We start from the raw sequence: 23,494 nt of genomic DNA, 5'->3' as shown, positions 1-23,494 counted from the left end.
AGAACCTTGTACAGACTCCAAATCTATTTCTAAATTCTGACCGATGCAGTAAAGTATTAACACAAAGTGTTAAGCATAAAATGCTTTTTGAGTTTTGAGTCTTACAAATTTATATAAGATGGAATGAAATATTCATCATCTATAATACATTCTATCGTCCTACAAGGGGTACATAAATCTCATGGCATAATTACACCCTTGACTACTGTGACCTTTGAAGATGCACATCTGCTTGGAAAAATGATAGAATAATTCCTCCTCAGTGGAAAACATCTGAGTTTATCTTTAAAATAGGCGTTAAATGAAAAATTCCTACACACTTAATTTTTACCACAGTGGTTTGCCTTCAGTTTCTTTGAGCTTGATTTGTCTAACAGCCCACCAGAAACTATGAATCTCACGTTGCCTCGGATCTACACACAACTCTCATTTGTCTGAAGTCCAAATGAAATTATTTTCTCCATGTTTGTTTTCCAAGGAGATGCCCACATTCTACAGAAATGGAGTAGAAAGCAGATTGGAAACATGCATGCTGTTGATTGATGCTCTCTTATGAAACTTTTCAGCAATTCCTGTGTGCTCAAGTCAGGAAAATTAGGATGCCTCCCCTACATATTCAGAGGCAATGCACGCAACATGGACAGCAGCACAGTTCAATTTCTTTGAACACTTCCTGAGCCCCTCCCCTTTCCCAAGCACTGCGAGAGGAGCCCCCGGAGGAGTGAAGGAGAGGCTGAGGCGGGGAACAAGAGTCTGGGGGCAGGGGAGGTGACGACACAGGAGGACGGAGGAAGGGAGAGAAATAAAAAGGCATCCTTGCCTCTTCTTGCTAGCTCTGGAGCTGTTTCGTCACGTGTCTGACTCGACAAATGGCTTCGGCAGACTTTAACCAGTGTCCTTCCTGCCTTTGGACTCTGGAGATGAGCTCCCGATAGGGCACCCCTGTGTTGTGCGTGGGTATCAGGCATGTGCTCATGTCCCTCCTTCCCACACACACTTCTGGGTCGCAAATCATGCATTTTTGAGAGACCAGGTAAGTTTAGGGGTGCCCCTCTATTTTGGATATAACCGGAACTCTTGTGGGAGTCCGAGGGCCATCCACTGTGCCTGGGAGGTTGCAAGGCACAGGGGAAAGTCCGCCCTGCACGACCTTGACATGGGCCTCGGGAACCAGAGCAGGAGACAGGTGGAGTTGTCCCACGATGGGGGCTTTACAAACGGCAAGTAACTGGACTCATGTCACCCCTGAGACCCTTGATGTAGTTAGCCAGGGAGGAGCCACAGAGGCCACACATCAGGATGCTGCACTGTCGAAATCGAGCTGTCCCATCACCTGCCCTTAATTCCATGAACGAAGCTACTATTCAGTGTTCTACGCCTTCTTTGTTCTGAATATTTCTCATTAAAAGAAAATGAAAGAACAATCTTACCCATGAGGAATTTTGCTCAGGACATAGTATCCAGTGTAGGAGTGTTGGTATATCTGAAACAGACAAGACAGAAAACAAAAAAAGAAAACAAAGCAAGCATTGAGACAAAGGCTGTGACTGTGATATTTTTCAGATCACTGTGAATCCCCAAAAACATCAGGGGGACGAAAAGGAGTTAATCAGGAGACCCGGAGGCAACATCTTTAATTTACTTAGGAAGTTAATTTGCACATCCTGTTTATTTTACTTTTGTCATTTGCACATTGTTTACAGGGCAGCCAGAGGCTCGATATTATCCCCATAATCAGCTGGTTTTTGTGATTAAATCAGGGGCACAGATTTCCAGCTCAACGACGTGCAGTACAGCGCGAATGAGGTCACCAGAGGCAGTCAGTCAGCTGGACCCAACGGGACCGTGAGACCCTTGTAGCATAGGACTTCCCAGGAAATGACGGCACATTCCATTGTGTATCCTCAGTGAATACAGATGCCAACACAGGCTTCACTGGGCAGCCCCCTGTCCTGCTGTAGAATGTGATGTGCACCTTTCAGCTTCGGAGAGGGGTCAGCAAATTAAGAACTCAATGCAAGAGGGAGCATGGCTTTTAAAACTAAGGCAACAAGCAAAACTCTGTCTCCAAACTCCTATAAGCCCCAACCTGGAGCCTCTCTTAAACTCTTGAGCCAGGAGAGGATTTCCTGACCCATAAATGCAATGAAAGGAATGCAAGGAATGACCAAGAGAAGGAACAACACACAATGCAGGAAGTCTCGGCATTCACCTCCTGCTTTCTGGACAGACAGCCTCCCCAGCGTTGGGATGTGATGGGTTACCCTGCAGGGTTGAAGCAAGGAGGTACCGTAGTCCCTTTCTTCTACCTGTGTACTTTCTGAGAGTCAACACTCTGGTGGGTAAACGTTCAGCGACCAGCATTTAAAACCACCTTCCTAGGGGCGCTGGGCTGGCTCGGTCAGAGGAGCGTGTGACTCTTGATCTTGGGGTTGTGAGTTTAAGCCCCACGTGGGGAGTAGAGATTACTTAAATAAACAAAGTGTAAAAAGAAAAAAGAAACCGCTTTTTTTTTTAATGTTTATTTTCTAGACAGGGAGAGAGAGTGTGAGTGGTAGAGGGGCAGAGAGAGAGAGAGGGAGACACAGAAGCAGGTTCCGGGCTCCGAGCTGTCAGCACAGAGCCCGATGCAGGGCTTGAACCCATGAACTGCGAGATCATGACTTGAGCTGAAGTCAGACGCTCAACTGACTGAGCCCCCAGGCGCCCCACAAACCACCTTTCTTAAGATAATCAGTGAGGAATGTGCAGGCCAAGGAAGACAGATCCATCATGAAGCACATAAAGTAGAGGAATATATTGGGGTGCTGAGGACAGAGTGAGCCTGCCAAAGAGAACAGGCAGGACTGTGCTAAGCTCACCAACCCCCTGCCTTGTTGGGGCCCCCGGATTAACTTCCAGACAATCATGGTGGACTGCAGTTGCTTGGAGAAAAGGAATCCAGATACAAAAGTAAACAACAGCCTTTAAGCCCAGAAGATCTTTTGCTTCTGAAGATCCCAAGGCTCTGGCACCAGAATGATGGGATGTGGGGTGGCCTGCTGGGGACAGTGGGTGGCATCTGACTGGGAAACGTGTCCAAATACTGCTTTGGTTATGAATAAATAGCCAGCAGGCACACGACTGTGCAGGAGAACTTCACGGACCTGCGGAGCGACTGATAAGGAGCAGAGGAACCCAGCTCTGCTATTTCTGAAGTGACGCTGCTTTCCCAGGAGAGAAGGGAGGGCCGTGTCCCAAGGAGATCACTGCCCAGACAGCGCCCACCAAAGGACCCTGTGCTTTGACTACACTGCCTCTGAGCTGGATGAGCTCCCTCAGATGCAAGAACAGAAGCTCGACAGACACAATGCAATTCTCTGCAGTCACGGCACATGGGCCCTGTGCCACACGGCACTCCTAAACTCCGGAGGCACCTGCTCATTCTGTTTAATCTCACTCTATTGTCATGGTGACCCCAGGCAGGCAAAAGGTAACCTTTGTTTGCTAAGATAGGAAAGTGAGGTAGGCAAGGGCAGGGGAGAGAGGAAAAGGAGGGGGAGGGGAGGAGGGGAGGCAGTAAGGAGGAGGAGGGGGAAGAAGGGGTGGAGCCTAATTCTGGGACTCTATCATATAGAGGCAGCAGAAATGATGGTATGAGACTTCAGCGGCCAGGCTGTCAAAGGAATCCTGACTTCCTGCTGGCTCCCTTTCAGGTCATTGCTCTGAGGGAAGACAGCACCATGCCATTAAGAACCTTAAGCAGCCCTAGGGAGAAGTCACGTGGTGAGCAACCAAGGTTCCTCTCCAACAGATCACCAACAGCCAACGAGGAGCTGGGGCATCTTGCCAACAGCCACATGAGGGAGCTTGGACGTGCAGTCTTCGTCCCCAGTCTAGCCTTCAGATGATGCCGCCCCGGCTGACACTCATGACAGACCATGACCCAGAACCACTCAGAAGAGAAGGTCTTGGATTCCTGACCCACAGTAACTTCAAGATAATAAATGTTGGTTGTCTTAAGCTGCTCAGTTCTTATACAGCCATACAGAAGTGACAGATCTAGTTTAAATCCAGAGGAAAAAGGGTAACGATTCCATCAGATAGGTACAGACTTCTAAGTTACTGGATTCCCTCCTATAAACCTCCGGCAACTTTGAAAACAAACAGAAAAACAAATCCCTTATCAAATCAGTTTCAGTATAGAAGTGAGGGGCTGGGTAAGATCACTCGTAGACCAAACACTTGAAGGATGTCTTTGACATTACTGTACAGGGAAGCCCAAAGTGTCAGAAGTGATGATGAGGGTGAGGCTGAGGAAGTGGAAGGTGAGTGGCTAGTGTTCATGGAGCATGTCCTACCCATCAGGTGGTGTGCCAGCCCCTCGGAATACTGAAGTCACTCAATTTCTGTGACTAGGCATTAGCACCCTATTCTGAAGACAGGAAAATCGAATCTTAAAGAATTCAAATCAAGCTCAAGCAAGGTGTGAGCTGAGGTCTGTCTCTCTCTGATCACTGTGTTGGAAACTGTCTGAACAAAGGGCGTTATCTCTTAACTCTCAAGTTACAAGTCCAAGTTGATGGCTGTCAACTGAAGAAGCCAGGATCCCAACTGATACAACGACCATGCAAAACTTCATGGTTGAAGGACTATTCCTTTTAAAAAAAAATGTTTATTTTTGAGAGAGAGAGAGAATGCCAGCAGAGGAGGGGCAGAGAGAGAGGGAGACAGAGGATCTGAAGCGGGCTCTGTGCTGATGCAGGGCTTGAACCCACAAACAGTGAGATCATAACATTAATCAGGGTCGGACTGTGACTGACTTCACTGACTGAGCCACCCAGCAGCCCCAGGACTATTTCTTTAATCCATCTGGACACGGCGATTTCCATTCACTCCCCGGTTATGCCGTTCTCACACAAACACCCAAAGTTGGTCTTCACATGCCTCTTTAAACACGCCTCTGCCTCTGAAATTCAGCCCTGGGAGTATCTTCTGACTGGGACCAATGAGAAAAAAGGAGACTGAACTGAAATAACCTCATAAGGGCAATGGTAAGAAGAAAATGAGAGAATTACCCATTCTCAATTCTATGCCTGTACTGTTGGGTTAAAAGAAAAAAAAAAAAAACAAAGCATGTGTGGATAGAAAATGTAGTAAAATATCTGGAAGACCGAATCACTGATTAGAAAGACGGAAACAAAAATGGGAGTGTTTGGATGGCTCAGTCAGTTAAGCATCTGACTCTCGATTTCACCTCAGGTAATGATCTCACAGTCTGTGAGTTCGAGCCCTGTGTCTGGCTCTGTGCTGATGGCATGGAGACTGCTTGGAATTCTCTCCCTCCTTCTCTCTGCCTCTCCCCTGCTCATGCTCTCATGCTCTCATTCTCTCTAAAAATAAATAGATAAAAGCCATTTTTTGAAAGAAAGGCTCTCATTTAAAACAAAATTGGAGAGGATGTAGGAGAGACAGGTAAAATCTGGATGTGCCAAGCATGCACGTGAAAGAAGCTGTCTGGGGTGAACGTCAGCACAAGTGGGACCCTTAGGAAAGAAAGTGCACTTAGGATTGAAGAGCTGCTCTTACAAAAGGATGGACGAGGGAGGGCCATGTCACAACCTTCTAAGACGGAACAATCAAATATCACTCTCTTCCACAAAGTGTTCTCTCAGCCCAGAGCCAAGAGAACCACGGGCACAAAAGAAAACTACTCTTTAAAGAGAAAATGCCTGATCTTGAAAGGAATAAAAAAAAAAGCGACATGTCACTGGAAGAATTTGTTCCTTAGAAAGTCTTTCTTTTTCTTTTTTTTCTGCTCTCTCTGTTGTGTTTATGTTTCTTTCTTTAAAATAGACTCTTAATACTTCTGATCATGGAAAAAAGTACAGGGCTGGAAGCTGGTGAGAACACATCTGGTTATTTTTCTAAGAGCGCACTTTTGGGAGTTCATGGATTTGAGTTATTTTGGTTTCTTCCTACACTATCAAATTCCCCGTGGAAAATGAATATATAAAAACCTGTTACCCAAAATGCGATTCACAAGATGGGAAAGCAATTTCAGCAAATTTTCTTTCTGATATGTCATGAAAAATGGTTGATACAGGCATCCAAAAATTGGAATAAATATAACCAGTCGAAGGTTCTTCCTGGGAGAAGTTCACATTTGGTTTGCTTCTTCTAGTTTCGAAACACCTGCCCACAGGTCATCCCCTCTGCCCTCCATCGCTCCCGTGGAGCCATACTTGTTGTCTGTGGTCTTCCCTACCTCAGCCTCAGTGCTGACACTCATGACCCATTGTGCACACTCATGCAGACTCGCTTTCCATCCTCTTCCTCTATGAAATCATCTGCTCCTGTGGTTTTAAACCACACTTCCACCTAGGCATCCCTACGTCATGCCTCACAAGGACCAAAACCTCAATATTCTCCAAAATAAACTCTTCAACGATCCTTAGAACCTAGTTCTCCTTTGATATGTCCCATCTGAGCTGGTGGTTTCATCATCCACTCAGTAAACTGAGCTAAAAACGTAGTCTTCCTTGACTCCATTCTTGGTCTCCCTTGAACTTCTGCTCCAGTTCAATCCATCCTCAAATGGTGCTGAATGGACTTCTTCAGTCCTTCCCAAATCCACTGCCCATTCTTCACTGCGATGGCCTTACTGCGGACCTCCCCTCCATCTTTCCTCTCCTGCACAAAGAAGCTACCCTTTCAAGACTAACCTCAGCTCTCAACCCGTTCCCTTCTGCTTCCTGTCGGACTTTAGGGACTCCTGCCTTACAGGTTTCATAAAAGACCCCACCTGACATGTTTCATCTCTCCCTTTGTTGTTTTGTCTCCCAAATCTGCAAACATAACTCGAAATCTCCCCCATTAAAAATAAAAATCCCTGGTCATATCCTCCCCGAACGACTCCTTCCTTTTAACTATCATTGCGCTGCATGCGAAAAGTCTGTGGGGCCTCACCTTCTGCGCACTTGTAACCGGTGCACTTCTAACATTCTCAAACTGCGATCTCTAAGCTCATTTCCAGCTGCCAGACATGATGGCGTCAGCTCAATGTCCAGTCTGCTCCACGTCTGTGCAGTGGGTGATAAAGGTGACAGGAACCGCTTTCTGCTCTTCCTTCTGTGACAGGTCACTGCCTCCAGGACATTGCCTTTCTCTCCTGCTGCTGCAGACACCTTCAACGGATGCAGGCACCAGACCTGCCCCCTTTGCTGTTTTTCACCTTGTTGGTCTACACCTCTGGTCTGGTAGATCCTGTTCATTCCTTTCTTATGCAGCTTTTTACTGAATTTACATTTTTATGCTTGACCTATCTTTTGAGTTCGAGGCTCCTATTTTTAGCCTGTTTTGGACCTTTCTGCATGGCTATTTTTTATCCAAAACTTGTCTCCCAAATGTAACAGTTTAGAAGCCAAATAAATCATTTTCTTGCTAAAGAAGTCTCTTTAGAGACTTTACAGCAGAGACCTGCTAAAGGTGGTCTCTGAGTAGAAAAACATTGGCATTAGCTTCAAGTATTCCTAATTCCTTATTTATTTTATTATTATTGTTATTTTTTTACTGTCCATGTACAATGGGTTTCCAAGTGTCACCGGGCTTGGTAACTTTGCAATGTCTCTTAAATTCACACCACATTTTCTACCCTCAGTAACACTGCCTGGTTTTGGATGTCTGTGTAACTGCAGTGATCTTCCAGTTGGCCGGCCGGCCTCCTGCGCCTCCCCCCTCTGCTTCCCACATTCTATTCATAGAGGGAATTAAATGTACTGGAGGGTGTGGATGAGCTCAGAGTAAGATTCTCCTGAGTTAGGGTCAAGACCACCATGGCTGGGACACATGGTTCAAGAACCAAGATCCGGTAAGGAGTGAATGAAGGCTAAAAGTACTGGGAACTGGGAAAAATGAACACAGGAAAAAGATCGGGCAGGGAAAAGAAAGCGAGATTTGGGAACTGGATGATAAGGGAAAAAAAACAGAAGAAAAATGACCTGCATGTGACATCAGTGATGACGAGTGAAAAACCAAAAACCTGAAGGAGGCGAAAAACTGGAAGCTGGAAAATGTGAGATGTCTTGGTGTTAGGATTGCAGAAAATGAAAGGTTTACTCAGGGGGTCTGTCTCCTCACAATGTTGAGGGTTCTGCTACCAAAAGAAGAGGAAATTCCATTTGGTTCCATCTGCCACAGTGATTCCCAGTTCTACTGGGAACCAACACAGCGGTCTGTCCTCTGGGAAAGAGCAAGCAATCTGCCTGCAAACTTCAAGCCAGGGTTTTGTGGACCATGACAAGTACTTCATGAAGCTAATGTCCTGTAAACGTTCCTTTTGTTCCCTCAGAACCCTTTTAAAAACAGCTTTACGGGGGTACAATTGATATACAAAGAACAGCCCATATTTCGTGTGTACAGTTTGATGAGTTCAGACACATGTGAACATCTGTGACACCAGGTTCACAGTCAAGGTAACAGACCTATCCAACGTGTCCTGGTGTCCTGATAACTTTAAAAAAATTTTTTAATGTTTATTTATTTTTAGAGAGATACAGAGTATGAGCAAGGGAGGGGCAGAGAGAGAAGGAGACACAGAATCCGAAGCGGGCTCCAGGCTCCGAGCTGTCAGTGCAGAGCCCGGCACGGGGCTCAAACCCGCGAACTATGAGATCATGACCTGAGCCAAAGTCAGACGCTCAACCGACTGAGCTGCCCAGGCGCCCCTTGTGTCCTAATAACCTTTAAGAAGGCAGTAGCGATCAAACACTTAATTCTGAACCTGGGTGGCCCCCCCACCCCTTCAGTTGATGTGGGGAGCGGAAGGGATGAGAAACTCATGCCCCATTTTTTCAAAAATACTTCACGAATGGCCACATTTGCACTGTGTGTGCCTAAATCTTGGTCTTGACACATTCTTCCAAAACACCTGCAATCCTGGCTTTTCATACTTATTTCTACCCATTGTCACCATCCATTACCACGATCTCCCCACCACGTGGCAGCTCCCGGACTTCTGAGAAGCCCTCCAGGACTCTATGGAATGGCTAATTATCAGGTGGCCCGTCAGGACAAAGACTCCTGAGGGGCGCCTGGGGGCTCAGTCGGTTAAGCGTCCACTTCGGCTCAGGTCATGATCTTGCGGTTTGTGGGTTCGAGCCCCACGTTGGGCTCTGTGCTGACAGCTCAGAGCCTGGAGCCTACTTCGGATTCTGTGTCTCCCTCTCTCTCTGCCCCTCCCCTGCACATGCTCTGTCTCTCTCTCTCAAAAAATAAATAAATAAACGTTAAAAAATAAAAAAATAAAAAAATAAAGGACAAAGCCTCCTGAGTATTCCATCCAGGTCCTTCTTTGAAGAAAAAAAACATAAACGAGCACATCTTTAATAATGTGGCTGAGACAAGAACTAACCAGTTTGTAAGGCCTTTCTGGGAAGAAATTACCAGTATCTTGCCTAGAAACTCTTCCCTTTAAATTTGGAGAATGGAATCCAGTGGAGGGTGTCACTTTTTTCTTAGAAGTGAGACAAATAAGCCCAAATATTCTAGAGAAAATGAGAATATGACCAGGTTGGCTGGAGTCTGGCAAGAAAGTCACCCAGGGCAATAGCAGGTGGTCTGCCCGGATGAGAAACTCAGGAGACGTGGAAGACTGTCTTTAAGGTTTTAAAGAGCTTCATGAAAGTGTGAGCAGATCTGTTGTGAGCATGAAAGTGTGAGCAGGTCAGCACAGTGATTCTGCAATTCTGCACAGTACTCAGTGCTTATCACAACAAGTGTTCTCTTTTTTTTTAATGTTTTTTTTGTATTTATTGTTGAGACAGAGACAGAGCATGAGTGGGGGAGGGGCAGAGAGAGAGGGAGACATAGAATCCAAAGCAGGATCCAGGCTCTGAGCTGTCAGCACAGAGCCTGATGTGGGGCTGGAACTCATGGAGTGTGAGATCATGACCTGGGCTGAAGTCGGCCGCTCAACCGAGCCACCCAGGCACCCCAACAAGTGTTCTCTTAATCCTATTTCCACCCTCACCCCCAAGCCCCTGCTTGATTTCCCATCTCCTGTCTTGTTCACGGATTTTATCAGGCACTACTCCAGTGACCCAGCATCTTCCCAAAGTATCTAAATTCCTGCCTGGTCTCTGTTCCCACTCGTAAGGCTAACGGTTCAGAGAATTACAAGCCTTGGTGTTGGAGTGAGTGATGATAGAAACTTTCCTGAATGAACCGATCCTTCCCAGAGAGGCAGCTTCTTGTCTCAGGAAGGTCATGATCGCCCCGTGTTCACGTTCTAATGACTACATTTGGCACACACTTCCACAAACCTTGCCAACTTCTTTTATATCATTTCCATGAAGTTAAACCTCTTCTTGTAATAATTTTTAAAAAATGTTTTTTAGAGGACCACAAAGAACTAGGTACGACTGAAATAGTAAAACTACGGATATCTAGCTTCGATGACATAAGACAAGTAGTAGGAAATAGGAACTCAATGTTCCTTGTGTTTCCCTGGTTGGGTGCCTTTCCTTCCCCCACGAGATGGAACTTAAGATTTAGCGAAAGAATCTAGGCAAGACTTAAAGTGGAGGAAACACAGTTGTCAGTTTCAAAATTCAAAAGTAATTAAAAACCCTTAGGATTCACTCCTTACATCTCAACTTCTTTCCTCCAACTCGTCTTCCACAAAACTTTTTACATTTGCGAGAGCAGAGATGTTGCCGTCCTCCTGAACCTGCAGTCTCTTCAAATGTCTCGTTCTGCTCTCCACACCACGCTCAACCCTGGTTCATTCGCTTGCGACCAATCCCCACTGTCTAACTTATTTAATGGACAGTGTTTCTCTCATCCTGTGCCCTTCACATACGATGCTTGAATTTCAGCGGTGAGTGAGTAGTGAGTATAAAACAATCTGGTTCAAAATGGGGATCCATCGACACAAATGTCTTCTACCTCAGAGACAAATAGTAACGCTGTCAGTTGTGACTCTACGTTTCCAAATATCAATCTCGAGAGCAACTCTGACATCCAGAAATAGCTGTGTAATTCTTTTTTTTTTTTTTTTTTTTTTATCATTTCCTTCTGTCTCCACTTGGACATTTCAATTCAAGTAGCATGCCCATGTGTCTGAGGCTCATCTTGCGGAAACAAATGAAACCCATCCCTGGTGCTGCTATGGAAGGATGCAGAGGAAGTGATCGATAAGGACTTCCTCCCAAACTGATTTCCAAGGGCACACACCTGTGTGCGCTGGCTTCCTCCCCAGCTCTGTCACATCCCTTTTGTCTAATTGGCTGGTCACTGAGAAAAAGGTGTGGGATGTCCATACCAGTCCCGCAAGCCCACGTTCTCCTTCACTGCCTTTCCTATTTTGTTGTTCTGCTAGGACTTTCTGCTGACTCACTCCTGATTTTGCTTGAAAACACAACATTTCTTTTTTTTCTTGCTCTGTGTAACGCCTCCTTTTCTCATCTGACACGCTACCCGTCAGACCAGCCTTGCAGAGAGGCAAGATAAAAAGAGATAAATCTTACTGACGTTGTTGTAAGTCTTTAGAAATTTACAAAACGTTTTTCTATATCTTTTAACCTGACCTTCCCAACAACTGCTCCTGTGGCTGAACTGGCTTCTCTTTATCTTTTTTTTTTTAACTTTTTTTCTTAATGTTTATTTATTATTTAGAGAGAGACAGAACATGAGCGGGGGAGGAGCACAGAGAGAGGGAGACACAGAAACCGAAGCAGGCTCCAAGCCCTGAGCTGTCAGCACAGAGCTGGATGCAGGGCTCGAACCCACCAACCGTGAGATCATGACCTGAGCCGAAGTCAGACGCTTAACCGACTGTGCCACCCAGGTGCCTCTCTTTATCTTTTAAGTCAAGCAACTGAGGCTCAGAGATGCAAACTGGTGGGTCCCAGGTCATACGTTGTCAAAGGAGGAGAAGTGGGAGGCTCATGTCTTTTCACATTTTTCTTAAAGTTGTTTCCACTACGACATGCTGGTAAGAAAGCTTCTCCCGCCCTATAGCACATTTTCTTTACCACTCTGGAAGGCTCTCCTCATGAGGGATTGATCCTCAAGATGGGAATGATGTGAGATGGGAATGTGGCGAGAAGATTAACCCCCGAGCCACACTTTGCCAACCTGCTGAAAGGCATCAGTGGTCAGCCAATTGAAATGAAGCCTTCAGAGAACAGCACCGAATCCAAAACAGGTCTTGGGGACAGGGAGAAAATGGAAAGAAAGGAAAGCCCAAGGAGGTGACAAGGGGAAGCCAAGCAAGCTTGCATCCAGCACACCCAGGTGGAACTGTCTGTACCACGTGACGTGCAGCTCCCCCCACAGCAGCTCATGGAGTATTTCAGGACCCTGATCCCCGGTCTCTCATGACACCGAAGGTCAAGTGCCCTGGACTCACTTCCAACAACAGGAACTATAAAGAGTTCCATTCTCCCCTGCCTTGCTTCTCTGGCACGTTTTGTAGTGTTCTCATTTCCTTATCACATCTGTTACTACGATCACGTCGGCACATGTCTTACCACTATGTGCCGGGTGGGAGTTAGTGCCCTGAGAGTCAGTAGCCATTTATAACCTGCCAAGTGCAGCTTTCCACAAAGCCCCTTGCCTGGGTCTCTGCCCCACTGGCTCCCTTCACTCCTGGCTGGGAGATGTCGGGCAGAGTAGGACAATGTTAGTTTCTCAAGAAGCACATGGCAAGAGAAGTTCACCAGAGGCGGCTGTCAGGACAAACTCTTGGTGCCCAGACAAGGTCCCCACCAGGACTCTGCAGCCTGGAGGTAGGCAGTGAAGCACTGAGTCCCACGGCTCCTATGGGAGCTGAGTTGTGAACGGAGACCCAAGGGCTACCGTGTGTGGGCACCGCTGAGGCTGCTTTGTGCTGAGAGGGGTTTAGAGGCTGTGCTGGGGCACTAACAGCAGTGGCAGGGTCTGCAGTAGGTGGTGAAACCACACCACGTGGCTTCGGGAGAAGCTCCAGATACCCAGAAGGCAGGGCACTCCAAGTAGCTTGTATCGAGCTCCTGGGCAGGGCAGTGTTGGCTTCATAAATGGGTGGACAGCGTCACAGGAGGCACTGGTTTCGTAAAGATGTTCTTGTTAAAAAGACTCAGCGCCTGGGTGGTTCAGTTGGTTAAGCAGCTGACTCTTGATTTTGGCTCAGATAATGATCTCATAGTTCATCAGATTGAGCCCCACATTGGGCTCTACACTGACAGCGTGGAGCCCGCTTAGGATTCTCTCTCTCCTCTGTCTCTGTCCCTCCCCCTGCTTTCTCTATCTCAAAACAAAGAGCTAAACATTAAAAAAAAAATGAAATAGAACAGGAAAAAGAAAACACTGTTTTAGAGTATATAACAGAGGAAGAGTATTATTTTGCAAAATTTCATTTTAGTTCTGTATGTGCATTTGAACACTAGCTCAAGATGTAAGATGTACTTCTTACTGTCTTACCATGTGTCCTAATCAAAAACTTTTGGGCATGGGGGTTATTTGGCAGGGGGTCCTCCAAGTGTAATGGGTTGAATTATATCCTCCCAAATTCATATGTTGAAGTCCTCATCTTAGATTTTACCTTATATAAAAACCGGGTCTTTACAGAGGTAATCTAGTTAAAACAAGGTCATCAGGAGTGGAGAGCCCATCCAATATGAGTAGTAGGAAAAGAGGAAATTTGGACCAAGAGACGGACACATACAGAGGGAAGACTGTAGAAAGACTTGGGGAAAGCACCGTGCAATCAGAGGATTGGGCGATGGGTCTGTCTGTCAGCCGAAGGGTGCCAAGGATAGCCAGCCACCACCAGCAGCTGGAAGAGGGAAGGATTCTCCTCTCCAGGCTCCAGAGAGTCATGGCCCTGCCCTCACCCCGATTGCAGACTTCTGGCTTCCAGAGCTGTGAGCAATTTCTGCTGTTCTAAGCCACCCAGTTTTTTTACGCGTTGCTATGGCAGACCCTAGGATCCCTCTACACCAAGTATGCTCCCTGTCAGCATCAATATCATCCAGGACACCTTGTTAGAAGTACAAATCACCCCAAGGAACTGCAGAAGCTGGGAGGGGAACTCTTGCCATATATGTTTCAACAAGACCACCAGGCGATTCTGATGTGTTTAATGTTGGAGAACCTTCCAGAGTGTCGGTTCAGCGTTCCTCACTCCTGGAATGTGGCTCCTTCGATTCATGAAAACAGAGTGAGGACCACAGGAACAGTGGTCAGGACTCAACTGACGAAAAATCACACCGTCTAGACACATCATCAAATACAAGGAGGCTATGCCAACGCCACCCACCCACAAATGCTACGTAATCAATGCATTCAGAACATCACGTCCCAAACGTGATAAACCCAGATTTTCACAATCATCGGTCTTTCATTGAAAAAATTCATTGTTTTGGTACCTGATGAAGTAAAAACAAAGCAGAGCAGTTGTGTTTTTTCACATGTCCTTAGTTCTCTCTGGAAGAACAAGCTTGTGGATGGAGGGGTGGGTATTACAACCTCGTCCAGGGGTCTCATCAACCCCTCACAGAGACCTGCCACATAACCTCCCCTCCTATCTGTTTCCTCATTTAGGTCAGAGGGTCTGTCAATTACCAAAACTTTCCTACACCGTCTGCACCAGAGAGAGACCTACCAGCATCCATTCCAACGGCAGTAAATCTAGAGCTGGGTAACTGCTTTCCTTCTGAAAGTCACTGGTAAGAATATGAAGCCAAGCATCCGACTTCCCCAAGTGATAGAAAGAAAGCCTGGTTCCCTCTGCAGGCCAGCCTCATGATAGACATCTCCTGCTGTTTTCTAATTATCTGCCTGATGTCGAGTCCCTCAGCCCCCCCACCCCCACCCCCCACCCCTGCCTGAAGATCTGCCAGGGCGAAGCAAGAGAGCTCCAGGACGGGAAGGAGTTTTCCGAGTTCCTCATTACCTGTGTGTTTTTGTGGCCCTCTTTCCTCTGTGCCTGTGATTCTGGATGGCCTCGTTCACCACTATGCACCTGGAGGCTCAACCACCCACCTTGCCCTTCTCTACGGCCCACTGGCTGGCATACCTGCCCACTTGCGGGACAGAATGCTCATTATGGCTCCTGCCACATGAAGCCAGCCTTCTTCCTGGTTCTCTTGCCCTGACCATGACTTTTCAGGGATGATCTGAAGACGGCCTTTTCACTTTCTGACTCACCACTTTCTCTTCCCCTTTAAAGTACTGACCTGCCCCTTGGTATTGGTTTGTATTTCTCCACGGCCACACTGCACAAGTGTGCATAAGTGTGTCCACTCTGCACAAGTCCCCCCGGCATCCATGCGATGGTGATTTCATCGCCGACTGTGGTGTCCACGTTGTTGCATTCGTCGAGGCGGAATCTATCTTTACAAACTAAAATATGGGGCATATATTCAGCCCTGGCCACCTGTGCCTGTCTCTGTCAGATTTTCCAGTGTTTCTCACACATCGCTGATGATGAGGGTGCTTGTATCTATGTGGATTTTGACAGGCTTCTTCTTGGGGCACCCTGATGCCTTGTGTCAGGCTGGGGCCAAGGAATCTGTGTTCCCATCGAGGGGCCTAGTTACCTGTGTGCAGAGCAGTTGGGGACCGAATCATGTCTGAGCACAGTCTTGAGTGACCCTACCATCCTGGGCAGCGCTGAGTTCTGACACCTCTTCTCTACAACTGTGTTCCTTATACTTTCTTTTCTCTGTCTTTTTGAAATAAGCCTTTTTTGGGGGTGCCTGGGTGGCTCAGTCGGTTGAGCCTCTGACTTAGGTTCAAGTCATGATCTCACGGTTCATGGGTTCAAGCCCCGCGTTGGGCTCTGTGCTGACAGCTCAGAGCCTGGAGGCTGCTTCCGATTCTGTGTCTCCCTCTCTTTGCTCCTTCCCCACTCACGCTCTGTTTCTCTCTCTCAAAAGTATACCATTAAAAAATTTTGGGGGGCCCCTGGGTGGCTCAGTCGGGTAGGCTTCCGACTTCAGCTCAGGTCATGATCTCACGGTTTGTGAGTTCAAGCCCCGTGTCAGGCTCTGTGCTGACAGCTCAGAGCCTGGAGCCTGTTTCAAATTCTGTGTCTCCCTCTCTCTCTCTGACCCTCCCCCGTTCATGCTCTGTCTCTCTCTGTCTCAAAAATAAATAAACGTTAAAAAAAATTAAAAAAATTTTTAAATATCACATTAAGGTCAAAGAGCATAAACCTCCAGTTATAAGATGAATAAATTTTCTGGGGGTTTAACATACAGAACAGTGATTGTAGTTAATACCGTATTATACACTTAAAAGTTGCCAAGAGAGTAGATCTTAAATGTTCTCACCACAGGAGAGAAGTGGTACTTATGTGACAGGATGAAGGCTGTTAGCTAAAGCCGCCGTGGTAATCGTGTGGCGATATGTAAGTATATTGAATCAACATGCTGTCCACCTTAGTTACACAATGTTATATGTCAATTATAATTCAGGGAGTCTGGGGGAAAAAAAAACTTAAAAAAATGAAACCAAGCATCCCGTTAGTGATGTCTTTCAGATTACTTTGGCTGCAGTCAAGAGGCGGCTGCCACGGTGCACATCAGAACGAGAGCACAGCAGTGGCACCCGGTGACAGTTGTCTCCAACATAGTTGCCAGCAAGTTTCAAGGCTCCACAACACAAAGAGAAATACCCCCTTGACTCACTGCAGCAACAGACCTTTGTGTGCAGTGCACTGGCCAGGCCACCGTCCCTCGGGTGTTACTACCGGTCAGTTTGTGCCAAATGAACAGGCAGGGGCTGGAGACTTTCTGCAAATGGTTGTGAGACTCCCCAGTGTGAAAGCCACATCTCGGTGGAGACAGCATGAGAGCAGAGCAGGGTGGCCCATGCTGAAGCAGCCCAGTGCCATCGAGGTGGAGTGTCAGGGGACCAACCCGACTGGCCCACAAAAGTGTGTTCTCCCAGTCGCACCCGATCCAGGGGCTTCTACGGCAGCTGAAATCCATCCCTCTATAGCAGAAACCCAGGATTCTGTACCCAAAGTTGTTTGAGCTAAACATTTATGATTCTTAACCCGCAGAACCCCTTGAAGCAAATCCCTTTGTGGGTAAGACAGGCAATTAACTCAAAGGGATAAAAGCGACCTGAGAAGACTCTGGAATCCAACGAGCAAACATCAGCTGAGCGCGACGTCTTGTGGGCGCTGCCCCAGCTGAAACTGCACAGTCTGATGGTGATCCTGAAGCCTGCTGCATGATCCCCTGACAGCCTGCTTCCTCACGTCCACGACCGCTTCTGAAGGTTTTGTTCTCTCGTTCACGTTGCTGTGTTTTCCACGCATGTCTTGCCAGGTTTTATGGGAGGCCACGTGTGGGCTTCCTCCCTGTTGCCCATCTCAGAGATGGCTCGTGTCTCCTCAGGGCTTCTGCTTCTCGAGAACCCCCATACTCCAGCCTTTCTCCTTTGCTTGTGTGTCAGAGGCCTTTGACGTGCCAGCAGCCAAACCAATGCTCCCAGCCTCTGAGATAGGCAGCTACTGAGGACATGTGCGCTCGCGGCCGGAAAAGAAGGCCACGTCTGGTCCTGTCTTCCTGCTCTGGTCGCAGCTCGCTTTCCATCCCCTCAGTTACCCGCAGCTGGAAGAATCGAACCTGCGAGCGACAGGCTAGTCCCTGTGTCATCACCACTGGGAGTGATTCCAGGAAGTTCAGTGTGTCCTGTTAGACACCACACACACCTGGAGATCTGGAACATTCTGCAACAATCTCCTGCTGGCACAGAACCTATAGGTAAGCGGAGGTAGTCAGGTACAACCAGGGGCCTCCCTACATTTCCAGAAGGGCTCAATCTGGCCATATGATTACCATCACAATCAGTCTGTAATGTCTTCTTGATATGGAATTACCAACTATGAGGCTAGAAAAAGTGGAATGATCGATAGTTACACTGGGAAAATAGGCACAAGCTTTGTCTGGAACAATGTGTTCCAGATAGACCAGGATATTCGTTCTTCCTTGTTATCATTCCTTTGCGAATGATCCTACTGGCTGGCAGAATAATAAATTATTTTCTCAGTTCAAGTAGGGGAAGGCATTTATTTAAGAAGGAATTCAACAAGGAGCTGATAGATGAGTCTAAAACCAGACAAAATAAGCAAAATGGTGGGGAAGCGTGTTGAACATGTCTCTGAGAAGGAATCAAACACCGGGAATCCGCACACACACACACACACCATCTTTGCACAGGTTAGGTCCTTGCATCACATGGCACGTGCCTCCTTCCCAAGCCTCGGGGTGGACGTCACAAGCAATGCTCATCAGCAGGTGCTCTGTGTCTGGCTCGAGGGGAGCAGAGGGGGCACCAGGGCTGAGGGGGAACAGTGACCACAAGGCAGGATGAGAAGCTCTGGGCATAATTATGGGGCTGGAGAGACCATTTTTCATCAAGTCAGAAGAGGTAAATGAAGGTCTGGAAAGCACATCCTGAAACAATGTTGAAACAGCCCTGTGATCGGCTGGGAACACACAGGGTGAGGACGTGTGATCACTGCAGAGGATTTAATGTTTTAATATGCCGTGAACACAGTACAGACACATTCTCAGCAATCTCCCACAACAGGCTGTAGTCGCTGGGAGAAGCGAAAGAGATCAGACCCTCAACTTCCCTGACAGGGACGAAAAGTAGAGGGAACTTTTTTTGTTTGTTTTAATTTAGGTGCCTATCCTTGGGAACAAACAAACAAACACAGGGCTACAGATGGGGTGGGATTTCATTTACTTGTTGGTTCTAAAAGTAAACCGTATGTTCATCCATGAATGTCCCGATATTCCTTGGTCTTAGACCATCTCATAGTTGAGGACATTCTAAGGAAAAGTATAGGTGATCTTAAAAAAGGCATTCATGTGATTCAGTAAGAGTCATCTGCCACTATGGATGGGGAGGAATTCACCAAACTGATCTGGGATATTACTATCTGGTGTGTGGCTCTATCCTGTGTAGGAAGACAGGTTTGTAAAAAATAATTACTTATTATTTTTGAGACGGGGCGGGAGGGGAGGGGCAGAGAGAGGAGACACAATCTGAAGCAGGCTCCAGGCTCCGAGCTGTCAGCACAGAGCCCGACGTGGGGCTCGAACCCACGAACTGTGAGATCATGACCTGAGCTGAAGTCGGACGCTTAACCGACTGAGCCACCCAGGTGCCCCTGCACCATTTCTTTAATTTTTTTAAATACTTATTTTTGACAGAGAGAGAGACAGAGAGACAGGGCATGAGCAGGGAAGGGGCAGAGAGAAAAGGAGACACAGAATCCGAAGCAGGCTCCAGGCTCTGAGCTGTCAGCCCAGAGCCCAACGCAGGGCTCCAACTCACTAACTGTGAGATCGTGGCCTGAGCCAATGTCGGATGCCTAACCGACTGAGCCACCCAGATGCCCCAGGAAGACAGTTTTATGCCTGCTTTTATAATTATTGATAACTGTAGTTTCTCTGTGCCTGCTTGGGTAGTAAATTATAATGTAACAATGGCACTATATTTGGTAATTTCAATCAAGAACACATTACAAAGGCTGACTATGGTAATAATCACATATGCCAGATTTAGTCATTCTTGAGATGTAGGGAGGCCCCTACTTGTACCCGATCACCCGTTTACCTATGGGATTGTTGCAAATACAGGTGCGAACTGCACATGAATGAATGGAAGGGGGTGTGCCTTCCGATTGCCGGTAGACAATAGTCGTTGCTTTTAGCACCGCAGAGAAGATTCTACATGCAGTGTCAAAAGAAAAAAAAAAACTCATGCAGAGCAAAGGCATCCTTGAGATGATTCCTGTAATGCAGAGGGAAAAAGTTCAGCCGCCTTGCGTCATTAAGATTGTTGATGTGCCTCCCATCCTAATTGGCAATTCTGTGTGTACTGAAATTTTGTGTTCTACACAAAAGGGCTCTAAATATATCTTCTGTTTTTGACAATTCCAAAAACACTGGAGGAATCACAGTATGTTTTGCCTTTGATACCAATTTTAAGCCAGGGTTAGAAGAGAGGGAGGTGGCATTTTAACGCCTGGCGCTCAGATGCTGGGTGATTATGATCAGGCTGACATCAAAAAGTGATCAGTCACCACTGACTATGCGTTTGCCATATGCTTCAGGTCCTCTAATGAGCATTTAAGGAAGAATCCTTCCATATTTGGACGGTGTTGCTGAATTCTGTACAGCTTTTCCCTGAGCTAAAAATACTTTAGTTGATTAGCTAGTACAAGTCTTCAGGACTTACCAGATGGCAACTTAAGGCTTCTAAAGAGCTGAGTTCTGCAGCACAGCTTTTCAAGAGGTGGCCCGCGGACCACTCACTTGCACTGGAATCATCCAGTGTGCTTGTTAAAAATGCAGATTCCTTGGGGCGCCTGGGTGGCGCAGTCGGTTAAGCGTCCGACTTCAGCCAGGTCACGATCTCGCAGTCCGTGGGTTCGAGCCCCGCGTCGGGCTCTGGGCTGATGGCTCAGAGCCTGGAGCCTGTTTCCGATTCTGTGTCTCCCTCTCTCTCTGCCCCTCCCCCGTTCATGCTCTGTCTCTCTCTGTCCCAAAAATAAATAAACGTTGAAAAAAAAAATTAAAAAAAAAAATGCAGATTCCTGGGTCCACCCCAGATTTACTACATTAGAACCCTTGGGGCTTTGAACGTGAATGTTGACAAAGTGGTGCAGACACGTGAGCCAGCCAGCCGAGGGGAGCACACCAGTTGAGAACCTGTGTCCAAGGCACTTGGCTTGCAAACCCGGCTCCACTTAGAATTATGTGGGACCTTTGAATAAGCACTGATGCGCAGGCCCCACCATCAGAGCATCTAATTTATTAGATCACTGCCGAGCGATTCTAACGTGCAGTGGGTACGTGCAACCCTTTCTGAGTATAACGTTCAGTGCCACTGCATACCCACACATCTATATGCGTGAGCTCGTACAAAATGAAGGTCGCTCGCCGTTGGTTCTCTGCTGTCCATTTCATCGCTGGAGGCTGTCAGGACCTTTCCAGACCTTCCACCCACAGTGCTGAGCTTCTCGGTCCATCACCAGCCACACGTCGAAAATATTCCCTGGCCAGAGAGCGTGGGTCAGGGCGCCCATGGGCATGTTTGCATGTTGCTGGTGGCAGGTGAGGTACTGTGCATACATCCTTCTCATTAGCAGAGCCCTGTTTTCATGTCTAATCAAAGGAGAGAAGTAGCACCTCAAACCTGAACTTCACTGGAATTACTGCTTAGGACAAAGCGGTGATAGGTAATGACGTTAAGCTTAGGTCGACTTAAAGATATAGCAGATGAGTAATAGGTGGCAGGTGACAGACTTTGGGGATATGAAACTGGAGGGCACCTGCCCCAGTGTGAGGAATACCGGGGTCAGGATGAACGCCATTGGCAGGGGTCAGCCACCAGCTGCATCCCTTTTGGTGGGGCAACCTTGGGCAAAGTGCAAACATGCTCTGAGCCTCAGTTTCCTCATCTGTGAAATGGGCAAAATATAACTTAGCTTATATGACTGAAGTTACAAGGAGATAATTCATACAAAGCATTTATTAGGGAGCAGGCATGTGCTGAGTTCTCAATCCCCAAAGAGCAGCCATGGAAATTCCCCACCCGGGGGGTCTAGAGGTCCTGCCTTTGGGTGACAGCGTGGCTCTGAGCACGTCATAAACTCCTTGGGCTTCAGTTTCCACATCAGCCAAATATAGGATCACACAAGAATATTCTAAGTGCCAACGTAGATGATGTCCAAGGTTCCTCTCAGTACTATGATTTTGAAGTTCTATCTTATCTTATCATCTTATCTTATCTTAATTGATTTTTGAAAGAGAGAGAGACACACACACAGTAGAGCCAGAGAGGGGCAGAGAGAGAGGGAGACATAGAATCTGAAGCAGGCTGCCAGCACAGAGCCCAACGTGGGGCTTAAACTGATGAACTGTGAGATCATGACCTGAACTGAAGTCAGACTGAGCCACCCAGGCGCCCCTTGAAATTCTAACATAATCCGTGGAACAGCAAACAGAAGGGGAGGACGAGAAGGACATGAGAAAGCCAGAATTGGATCCAGTCACGGATCACTGGCTGCAAGGAGGCTGGTTTCTCTGAATCCTTGGTCCAAGATCATTCAGCACCTCAGCGAAGCCTTTTCTCATCCCAAGGAATCTTGCTGAGTTCCTCCAGGACAAAGGGCATATGGCCCTGGAAGAGCCCACTGGGGGCCTCTTTGCTTGTGAGGAAAGTTAAGGTGCCCCTTCCCACAGGATACATTTCCAGAGCGATCCAGCTCTGGAAGCTTCCAGCAGGCATCCTATTGCTGTACAAGAGAAAAGAGCTGGAGGATGCAGGCAACACCAAGCCCCAGAGGAGGGAGAGAGAAACCAAGTCCTGGGCCTGTGGTTCTGCCCACCTCACGCTGGACTGCTTCCTCAGGCTGATCCTTCCCTCCTCACACAAGCCACTCAGGGCCAAGTTTTCCTTCCCGGGAAAAGAGAGCGTGGCACGGGTCAGTCTCCTGAGGAGCCTTGTCCTCCTTGCTTTCCAGAACTCTTAAACATCCTCTCTTTCCCCAAACTGTCTTCCACTGGTGTGGACCCTCGAGCGTTTCTTTAGTCTTCTAACCAGAATGGTTCACGATTTCCAGGGGTGGGGGGACAGCTATGGAGGAGGTCTTCATTACTTTAGACACCAGTGACACTCAAGCAACCAATACCTGCCATGTTGGCTCTCTTACTACTGCTGACACCTAAATCTTCCCATCAAGTCAGCAAATGCTCACTGAACAGTCCCCAACAGGCCAGCACCGTGGTCGGCGGGGAAGCCCACTGACACCTGTTCTGGACTGTCAGATAAAATAGAGCCAAGGTCTGGTTTCGGTGCTCATCAGGAGGTCTTACCTTAGAGGGCTCGACATCCCCGACTCTCTGATGCAACGTTATGTCCATAATCAGACTGCGTGACCCTAAATGTTCATTTCCATTCATAAGATGGAGAGGGTACCATGATCAGAACACCGAACACCACAATTCCAGGATCCTTGAACCAACGATGCATCTTGTGTCCCCAAAGAAAACGCCTCCGTTTCCAGTGTGGGCCATGGGGCAAAGTGAGATTCGTGTCGAGATAACGAAGAGCCCGCCTCCTGTCCCTCCTGTCCTCGCAGCTGGCTTGTCCTTTGTGTCAACACCACAGTGCTGGGTCCCCTGTATGAGTCCCCAGTATCCGGTGCTGGGAGCCAGGCTGTGATATCAGCAGCCACGTAGACATATTTTTCAAAGACGGTCCCAGTATCCCCAACTTGCAGCCGTGCTTTTCTTGGATAAAAGTTATGGACTTTTGACTGGAAGTAATATTTTTAAGACTATAACATTAGGAAATGTATGTGTTTGCTTCTTTTGAATGAGATGGAATCTTTAATCTAGAGTCCATTCCAGGATGTTCTCTGTTCATGGATGCATAAAGGTGACACTGCTGCTTCTCAGGTGGGTAGAGACTGAGTTTCATCTATTTGAGCTCATGC

General features: G+C 47.3%; 1 protein-coding gene across 6 annotated transcripts in view; it reads right to left on the bottom strand.

Annotated features, from left to right (window-relative positions):
* The window catches only part of DPP6 (dipeptidyl peptidase like 6), a 950,988-nt gene that overhangs the window by 211,091 nt on the left and 716,403 nt on the right, over positions 1-23,494 (bottom strand). For all 6 annotated transcript variants that reach the window (XM_045496272.1, XM_045496270.1, XM_045496273.1 and 3 more), the window contains exon 6: positions 1,431-1,483. In XM_045496272.1, coding sequence (XP_045352228.1) covers positions 1,431-1,483 — 53 coding nt within the window. The remainder of the gene's footprint in view (positions 1-1,430; positions 1,484-23,494) is intronic.

Source organism: Leopardus geoffroyi, chromosome A2 (genome assembly GCF_018350155.1).
Source record: "Leopardus geoffroyi isolate Oge1 chromosome A2, O.geoffroyi_Oge1_pat1.0, whole genome shotgun sequence".
Taxonomy (NCBI): domain Eukaryota; kingdom Metazoa; phylum Chordata; class Mammalia; order Carnivora; family Felidae; genus Leopardus; species Leopardus geoffroyi.
The sequence above is the reverse complement of the archived record's forward strand: the minus strand, read 5'-3'. Positions and strand labels throughout refer to the sequence as shown.